This window comes from Terrapene carolina, unplaced genomic scaffold (genome assembly GCF_002925995.2).
Source record: "Terrapene carolina triunguis isolate 2854851 unplaced genomic scaffold, T_m_triunguis-2.0 Scaffold21, whole genome shotgun sequence".
Lineage (NCBI taxonomy): Eukaryota > Metazoa > Chordata > Testudines > Emydidae > Terrapene > Terrapene triunguis.
Genome location: NW_020664372.1, coordinates 36,706,753 through 36,716,759, shown reverse-complemented (window position 1 = coordinate 36,716,759; position 10,007 = coordinate 36,706,753). Strand labels below are relative to the sequence as shown.

Here is a 10,007-nt window from a genome sequence, read left to right as displayed (position 1 = left end):
AATTGGGAATCATCTATAAGGTAAACATTCACCTTTCAGAGTCTGTACTATACAGTCTGAGAACATGGTGTTGAAGTCAGAGCATGCACAGACTGTGAGTCAGCTGACGACCCAGAACGAAGCTCTTCGGAACAGTTTTAGAGATCAAGTGAGGCATTTGCAAGAAGAGCATAGGAAGACTGTAGAGACCTTGCAACAGCAGCTATCCAAGGTAGAAGCCCAATTCTTCCAACTTAAGAGTGAACCTAGCACAAGAGGTAAGTTTGTACAGTCATGCAGCCCAAAAACTCCCTTTTTGTTGATTATTCATGTTTAGCTAAGTGGCAGACTGATTCATCACTTCTCTGTAGTCGATAATCATACAAACGTCTCCAAAAACATATGGTGTACCCATTTACCAACTGTGTTTTACATATAAAATGGTAAGCACTGATATTGGTCTCAACTATTGATACAGTACTTATGTCAATTACGTCACTTTATTTCCTCTGTGACATCTGGGATTCTGTCTCCTTACTGACAGAGGGAGGAAGAGTCATTCTAGAAATTAAGAGTCATTATTGCTCTGCCTGTTCATTTGTGTCAGGTTTTGGAGAGCCCATTGGACATCTGCTTCCAAGATAAGGAGTAAAGCTACTGATTCGGCACATATAGAAGAAGCTACAACTTCTCATCACAACAGACAGCTGTGTAGCTTAGATCTTGGGTTAGCAAAAGAGCAATAGAATGTGATAATGTGTAGTAAACTGTATTTGTAATACATTCTTAAATGTTGTACCAAGCAGTTATAAAACCGCTTTTTAGCCATATATAGATCAGTGGTATATGTGTCTGATAGAGATGAGTGTTGTCTTGTTTTTTATTTAAAAATTTACTGAGAAGCCAGGGTATTGAATGGTTCAGGGTATTGATAATAGGAAATAGAGCCTTTGAACTCATGGTCATGGGTTGAAACCTAACCTAAGCTGGTAGTCCCCAAATGCTATTTGGCTACACAGTGACATGTATAGAGTGAATTGGTGGTCTCAGCTCATTTCCTAATGGGTCAGTCTGTATTATAAAGATTACCATCCAAATTGGCACCCTTGTTGGCAGTCTCAAAAAATAAATTGAAGACTGATTCTGGAAGCTGAGCTAAAGTCACTTTTAGAAGGGGTCTCCCCAGTTCAGGATCTAGGCACATTGTAGATGCGGGAGGGGTGCGCAGGGAAAGAAGGGGCTTGTGTTTATGCTGCTTCTGCTTGTACTTTATTTCTTCTGTGAATGTGTCTCTGTCTCTTTCTCCACATCCGTCAACATGCAACTTTCAAAAGCACTAAAATCCCTTGAGGTTTAGTTTCTAAATTGAAACAATCTACAATATTATTTTTAAAAAATCCCTCACCACTGTTACTGAACCATATACTAATTATAGTTAAATGAACAGGTGTGCTGTGAAATGCTCACCCTTCCAAAAAAGTAAAAAACTAACCCTTAGTCCGTATCTTTCTAAAGGTAAAACCAGTACCATCCTTTCATATTTTTAGCATATGTACTGAAAAAAGATATGATGATCCAGAATGTTTTCTGCTGGGATTTGTGTGGGTGAGTGGGCGCGGACCAGAAACTGGACTGAGACGACCCATTTGGTTCATAGGGGCAATCTCTTAGGGGGTAACTGTCCACTCCTTCTTTCCCTTTCACTGTGGCTGTAGGATTAATGCAGCCTCATCTCTGGTCTTACTTCTCACTGCCCCCCACCACCCAAATTTAAGATGGTTACACCAATGACTTGTTTCACATAGGCCATTTAAAAGACGCTTTAAATCACTGGTAATCTCGGCTCTAGTTATAGTGGTGTCTTCAAAGTGAAAGGCTGTGTTTTATATTGTGAAATATGCTTTATTCATTCTTTAAGGATGACTGAACTTCTCACATGATGCTTTATTTCACTTTACTGCTTGTGTACATCTCCTTAATTTAAGATGCTAAAAGATGTATTCAGCGTCTTTAGTTCTCACATACTCCTTCATATCCGGTTGAGTGGCTTCTGGGTGATCATTCCCAGCATACAGCCGTGTTATTTATTAATGTATGCTATCCGAAAGAAATTCTTTTTCAGGTCCAGCTGTTTCAAACCTGCCAGTGAAGAACTTGCGAGAACGGAGAAACACTGACCTTCCTCTTCTTGATGTGCACACTGTAGCTAGGGAAGAGGGAGAAGGAATGGAAACAACTGACACAGAGTCTGTGTCTTCTGCCAGTACCTATATGCCATCATTGGAACAACTTCTTAATTCTCCTGAAGCAAAATTTGGCAAGTAAAACCTTTTTTAAATAGATGTTTACGTACTTAACTAATTTGAGTTATAGAATCAATATTACTTGGTACTTTTTTGGGCACCATAGAAAGTTGTCCCTTAGAGCATTGAGATACTTATCATTCTTTCTCCCACTTTACTACCATAACTTTTCCTCCCTGGTGTTGCAGCAACCTTGGGTGGGATGCCTAAGTCCAAAATCTAGATCCTGAAAACCCCTGTTCAGCTGCCGCTTAACCCTATAGGCACCTAAATTTCCACTGGTAAGGTCCCCTACATGCCTAAATTTCTGCCAAAGATCTCATTTGCAAGGCCCCATACAGTAGATGTGCTCACAGGCCAGCATAGATCACATCCCCTGGACTGGGCCATGCATAAAATGGAGGAGAATGTGGTGGTGATGACCTTTTACCCAGTTGCCTCATAGTTAGAGCACTCACGTAGGATGTGGGAGGCCCAGGTTCAAGTCCCCCTCAGCCTGATGTGGAGCAGGGACTTGAATATGGGTCTCCCACATCCCAGTGGAGTGCCCTAACACTCTCTCTCTGCTCTCTCTCTCTGGTGTAATGATTATTTTTAAATATATTTTGTACAAGTGGAACAGCTTCAACAGAAGAGATTGAGAGTCTCACCCAGGAATACCCCTTAGCTCAGTGGGATGTGGGAGAGGTGGGTTCAAGTCCTTGCTTTACATCAGGCAGAGTGGGGATTCAAACCCAGTTCTCCCGCATCCTGGGGGAGTGTTTAACCACTGGGCTATGGGCTAAAAGTGTCTGTGTGCACGCGCATGTGTACGTACGTGTACACACACAAAAATGAGTGACTTGGATTAGGCACCTATCCCCAGGAGATGGTTTGTGGCTGTGACATCTGAATGGAGATACGCACCTAACTCCCTTTGAGGGGTAGGACTTAGGCCACACCCCTCTCCTGAGCATTTCCTACTGGCTAGCTTAGATGGCTAGATAGGCTCTCCACTCAACATGTTGGTTTCTGTAAATCCCCCTTTTTAGGTACCTGACTCTCCTCAGGCATTGTATAAAAAGCCTGGGCTCCTAACTCGGGGTTGTGAATTCCACTTGGCAGCAGGTCATCTAAAAGTTAGGTGCTGTAATGCTCAGCCTAAGCTGCGCCTTAAGAATCCCATGCCTTGTAATAGAGCATTGGACACTGCTGCTACCACAAACATTGCTACTTGAGGAGTTGGCTGAGGCTTATGAGAGTAACTTAGCATCTCTTAGGGGTTAGAAATCTGAACTTTGATTCCTTCATACTGCAGACACTAGACCCCTATGCATTGTTAGCACTGCGTGTACATTGACATTATTAATTTTTGTATAAGCTTTGTCCTCGAATAGGGATTAAGGGTTATGTTTGTTACAGTTTTTATTCATGGATTCCAAGACTACTTAAAATTTGTAAAAAAAAAATTATATTTAGGCACTTACATGGGAAAGAGAACAGATGGTTGCATGAGTAGGTAAACTGTAGGAACTGTGAGTGTGAAGAGAACAGCTCAGAATACTGCATAGAAAACTATTAAGTTTTCATCCAACTCCTATTAAAATCAGACACAAAACTTCCACTGGCTTTAATATGAGCTGGATTGGGCTACTGGAGAACATAAAATCAGCGGGAACTTGTGCCAAAGTGCATAGATCTGCTTTTGAAGTTGCAAAAAAGTAAAGCAGGGAAATGCAAGACAACCAGCTAATTGTACAGAGATGACAAGCAAGTCCAAAAACAATTTTGAGGAAATATTTAATTCCTCTGAAAGGAAAAACAACCCAGGAGTCCCTCCACCAAACTTTTAAAGAAACACTGAAGTCAGATTCTACAAAAATAGTTTGGTTGCTACAAACTCTTTTTAGTACTTTTTTTAATTTCGTGTATATACAAAAAAAAAATCACAAACCAAAAATTTGGCAGCAAGAATAGAAATGGGTGGTGATGTAAAATCTGACTTCTCAGAGTTTTTCATTTCTGTGATTTAATGTTGCGACCATGATACCAGTGTAATTCTGAAAAATGACCCTGATAAACCATCAGTCCAAATGTAAAGTACTATGTAAAGTAAACTCCAAAGTAATCTTTTTTTGAAATATAAAATTGCAGAGCCACCTCAATGGCAAACAGAACTCACCAAAGAAGAGCTGGTCCAGAAGCTAAACACAACAACAAAAAGTGCTGATCATTTGAATGGATTGCTTCATGAATCGGAAGCAACCAATGCAATATTAATGGAACAAATTAAGGTTAGTAGTCATGCACTCACTGACATTTTAGATATGGCTCTTTAGGGGGGGTTGTTTTTGTTTTGTTTACTGTATGTATGTATGTATGTGTTCCAAAGCAAATCCTTTTATACCTTAATACCAAATTAGTTGTTTCACAGAACTTATTATTCAAACTGGAATGTTTGAAATTTGGTGAGATGCAAAATTTAACTACCTATAATTTTTTCAAATTCCACATACTGTATGTACATAACATTGACAAAATACACCTAGTACACCTCTACCCCAATATAACGCGACCCGATATAACACGAATTCGGATATAACACAGTAAAGCAGTGCTCGGGGGGGGGGGGCAGGGCTGCGCATTCCTGTGGATCAAAGCAAGTTTGCTATAACGTGGTTTCACCTATAACACGGTAAGATTTTTTTGGCTCCCGAGGACAGCGTTATATCGGGCTAGAGGTGTACTTGGTAAGATAAAAGTCAGTTCTCACATGCAAAAAAAGATGACATTTCTTCTCAGAAAAAGCACAACAGTTTAGGTTCTTCCCATCTAACTAATTTTCCTCTCCCCTCCCCCCCCCCCTTTACTCAATGGATGTAAATGTAGGTTGAGCTTAAGATTCCTTGGATGCTCGAATACTGAGCTGATATAGCATCGGATGACTGTTACTTATCTAATTTTATTTTAGGAGCTACTCAATTTGATCAGTGTTGGTGGATTCAAAGGTGCTGTTTTCAAAGACTGTGTTTTACCTCTTTAGTTAACAAAGCCAATTTGCATTTTCTACAACTGAAGGTAACAGCTTTTTGAAGCCAGTCTTCAAAACAGCATTCTTGTGAGGTGCACAGTCTATTAATATCAAAATTTGGGTGCATACTGCTTGTTTTGCTATATAAATATTTCCTAATTAGATGAGTGAATAGTTTGCCAAAACATAACCCAAGTACCATATCCACTCAACCCTTCGAATTTTACTCCCGATCACCAGAATTGCACAGTCTGTACCTTGTTCCCCCATACTTTCTTTATACAACTAAATTACTTTTAACTAATATTGCAAAATTTATCCAAAAGGTGTTTAAGATTATAAATAGGTTAAATGAATTCTGAACCAATAATGTTATCTGGAGGCCAGCTGTACATTCAGGCCTCATGGAATCTTTGCCCAGAACACAACTTATGTAAACTACTGAACACTTTCAATACCTTATTGCATGTCTGATATACATGTGCTGTGTTCCCAGATTAGTTTGTATTCAGTCGTTCATTTTATAAAGCTCAATAAGAAAATGTAATATTTAATGGTTTCTTTCTGCCTGCAGCTTCTTAAGAGTGAAGTAAGACGACTGGAAAGGAACCAAGAGCGAGAGAAGTCTGTTGCTAATCTGGAATACTTGAAAAATGTTCTGCTGCAATTTATATTTCTGAAGTCAGGCAGTGAAAGAGAGAGGCTTCTTCCCGTAATGGATACCATGTTGCAGCTCAGCCCTGAAGAGAAGGGAAAACTTGTTGCAATTGCCCACGGTATGAGAGGTACTTCTGTATTATTATCAAAAAGCTGCAGAAACAGAATATGAAAGTAGAAAAGAAAAATGAAACCTAGTGTGACTTCCTTCTGTGCAGATCTTCCAGAACAATAAAGATCAAGAACATGGTGTAAACAGACAGGGAATAAAACTATTCTGGTCATTTAGAAGGGAGTTAAGATATTCATAACTGTAATAAAACAAGACTGTTAGCCAAAAGTTAAAAATAAAATTATCTGACGTAAAAATACAACCTTTAAGAAACAGTTAGATATAACTTCCTTTCTTGTTAAACCTCATAGCAGACATAGTTACTTTTCTGAAGATGTCATTCAAAGTGATAATGGGGAAAAAAGGTACTGTGAAGTAGCTCCCGTGGCAGATGCTCTCCCAAGAAACTAGAAGTTCTAGTCTAATTTTAATTAATAAAGGCCATATTATAAAACTAACTTTTTAGTGGCTAATGTCTCCTTTTGAAAATACTCTCCAACAAATATCCCATAAGTACAAGGATCTAGGAAAATTCAGGCCTCTGCAAGAATTGTGTAAGTAGACCGCTCCCTCTTATGGTAAGTGTTAAGAGTACTTGTCAAACATAATTCACTCTGCAATTTGCAATAGGCTTTTTGTATTATCCCATTCAAAACATTTTTATTGGGTATTTATTGTCATTTTTCCTATTTAGGGAAATTGTAATTAGTTAAACATTTTTGATTGTCCGCTGCAGTTTGTGCACTTTCCAGATCATTTTTTAAATAAGGAATAAGTCAGTTACTCCTGAACATAAAGTAAGGAGAAGTGAGCATGACAGTGAAATGTGTAGAGACACTAATGCACTAAGTGGGAGGATTTATAATGGGAATGGCAAGGCAGAAAAGGTTCCTAGCATTGAGTACTGCTGTTCTGGCAGTCCCTAGGGAATAGAGCTTACCATTAACATGGGATCTTCAAGGTGAAGTCAATAAAGGAGATGAAACAGGCCTTTTATCTCCTTGCCAAATGCAGACATGCTTCCTGAAATACTCTAACCCAGTGGTCACCGACCCATAGATCGCGATCGACTGGTCCATCTTGGAGCCTCGGCCAGTCGATCGCGATCTCCGGCTGCTAAAAGTCCAGCGGTGTAGCGGGGCTAGGCAGGCTCCCTGCCTGCACCGGCCCCACACCACTCCCAGAAGCAGCCAGCATGTCCCCGTGACCTCTGGGGCGGGGCACGGGTCTTCGTGCACTGCTCCTGCCTGCAAGCACCGCCGCCGCAGCACCCATTGGCCGGGAATGGGGAACTGCGGCCAATGGGAGCTGCGGGGGCAGTGCCTGCAGAGAGTGGCAGCGCGCAGAGCCACATGACCCCACCCTCTTCTTGACCCCAGGGGCCGCAGGGGCGTGCTGGCCGCTTCCGGGAGCGGGGTGAGGCTGGGACAGGCAGGGAGCCTGCCTTAGCCTTGCTGCGCTGCTGACCGGGAGCAGCCTGAGGTAAGTGCAGCCTGGCGGGAACCTGCAACCCAGTCCTGAGCCCCCTCCCGGAGCCAGCACCCCAAACCCCTGCCCCAGCCCTGAGCCTCCTCCCATATCTAGCACCCTGTACCCCCTCCTGCACCCAAACTCCCTCCCAGAGCCCGTACCCCCTCCTGCACCCCAACACACTGCCCCAGCCCGGAGCCCCTACCTACACCCAAATTCCCTGCAAGAGCTTGCACCCCTCACCCACTCTTGCACCCCCTGCCCCAGGCTCAGCCCGGAGCCCCCTCCCACATTCCAAACCCCTCGGCCCCAGCCCAGAACCCGCTGAAAGTGAGTGAGGGTCGGGGAGAGCGAGTGACTGAGGGGGGGGGGATGGAGTGAGCAGAGCGGGGCCTCAGGGAAGGGGCAGGGTAGATCCTGGGTTGCACTTAAATTCAAAAAGTGATCTTGTGTGTAAAAAGGTTGGAGACCACTACTCTAAACAAAGTGTACGCTGGACAGTGGTGTTTCATGATGACAAAATCTGTCAATGTGGTAGCAGTTTTCCAGAGTGTATTTTAAAAGATATCTCTTCAAAAAAGATAACTGGCGAACATAAGGATGGGATTTGAATGTAGGAAAACTGATAGCAGTAAATTTTTTGTGTCTTTCCTGAATAAGACTGCATCATTCAGTTCACTTGTGCATAGTTGTTGTTCAGTGCTGGTGAAGATTATAAGCATATTTTTCCTCCCTTCAGGTGAGGAAGAAAGTGCATCACGGCCCTCTGGTTGGGCTTCGTACCTTCACAGTTGGTCAGGACTTCGATGAGACAACGGAAATCTTTTAGACATTTACATTCCACAATTGCACTAATAAAGAAGAAAATTTACTATAGAAGAATGAACCTTACATGTGTAGCATTGACAGTTTTATTTTTCTGGTTTTGCAAATTACCTTAAGCAATGCATCTTAGCCTAAAAATGGGAATAGAGGGTTTCTAAAGAATGTGCTCTATTACTTTCCGTCTCCAGGTTCTGACTGCACCAAACTATTTCATTGTTTCTTCTAAACATTTTTAGATTAAGCAAGTTGGTATTCAGGAGTGAAAAGTTACTGATTACTTGAGAACATAATTTGGCAAACTGGTCACATTTTATTTTTATTTAAAATGTCACATAATTTAATAACTAGAACAATAGGTAAAAATTCTTAGTAAAGTACTTCAAAAATACATTTTCAGGATGCTATTTTCACTCAATGTATTTGAAGAAAACAAATAATTTGTATTATTCTAAATCTATTGTCCATATATTATAATATCAAAGTCAAATAAAACTGTTTCCACTGCATAATGATCTTTATAAAATATTGCATGGCTCTTAAGAGAACTTGGAGACACATGGCATTTTCTGTTTTGACTTTGGCTAAATTCTCAGTAAAGTTTGCATCAAAAACAGATTCAGAATATAAAGCCTAGGGCCAAAGAGATTAGTGACCCCTAAAACTTGTCCTGTGTTTAGGATATTAATACGTTGGATGGATATTCAAGGCCTGACATTGGATCAGAGGCTAGAGAGCGTTCAGGGAAGGCCCAGGACAGACATTTTCAAGAATCTGGCACATGTGGGCTGAAATTCTAGGAGAGAGGGCTTAAACTAAGGTATCTTTGTCTGAGGTTGGAATCTGCATAGGCAACTTGAGGGATGAGTAACAAAGACTAGGCAAGAAGCTGTAAGCAGGCACTTGCACCATCATGCTAGACTGAAATAAAGGGACTTCGTTATAAAGAATGACGGTAGGAACAAGATCCTGAAGGAAGGGTCTGAATTTACTGACGTTTATACATCCTAAATAAAACTGCCAGGAAAGAAGGAAGTGTGTTTTCTTGGACAACTTTTATAGCAGATGGAGTTTGCAGGCATTCTAATGTAAAGAAATTACTCACTTCTTTCTCTTTTCACTCCTCCCTCTGTCTCTGCCTTTTGGTCAAGTGGTTTGTGCTTCATTTTAGATTCTGCTACTTCATGGCTTTTCTGGAAACAGCACTTCCATCTGTAAGAATAAGTATAATTCTATTGTAAACAGTGCGCTCATTTTCCCCCCCAGCTTCTATGTTTTGTTTTACTTTTTCCTCCTAACCCATGCTGTCTTTTTCCTCTACATATTCCAGTTCTGTTCTCTTTAATTACTCCATTCTTTGTGTGTAAATTTATTATATATACATACGCATTCTTCTCACCTACCATCCAAGACTTTTTCAGGCATTTGTCTCCTCTTCTCCAATATACTCTTATTCAGTCCTAAAACTACACTTCTGAACACAGAGGAGAGGGAAGATGCACACTTAGACCCACCAGCACATCTTTCTCCACTACAGATACTGCTGCCATACCACACTTTACAAAACTAATCAGCAAAACCAGGGTTAGGGAAAAGCAGTCCTAAGATTCTGGTGTCCACTCCCTGAATAACATAGTATTAATCAGGACTGTGG

The 10,007-nt window shown here is 41.1% G+C and overlaps 1 protein-coding gene across 1 annotated transcript in view; it reads left to right on the top strand.

Moving 5' to 3' along the window:
• Positions 1-8,616, top strand: part of GCC2 (GRIP and coiled-coil domain containing 2) — a 40,142-nt gene extending 31,526 nt beyond the window's left edge. The window contains exons 16-20 of the mRNA XM_026657312.2: positions 21-257; positions 2,102-2,296; positions 4,416-4,555; positions 5,867-6,068; positions 8,271-8,616. Of these exons, the coding sequence (XP_026513097.1) occupies positions 21-257; positions 2,102-2,296; positions 4,416-4,555; positions 5,867-6,068; positions 8,271-8,341 (845 nt within the window). The 3' untranslated portion in view covers positions 8,342-8,616. The remainder of the gene's footprint in view (positions 1-20; positions 258-2,101; positions 2,297-4,415; positions 4,556-5,866; positions 6,069-8,270) is intronic.
• The last annotated feature ends 1,391 nt before the right edge of the window (positions 8,617-10,007 follow it).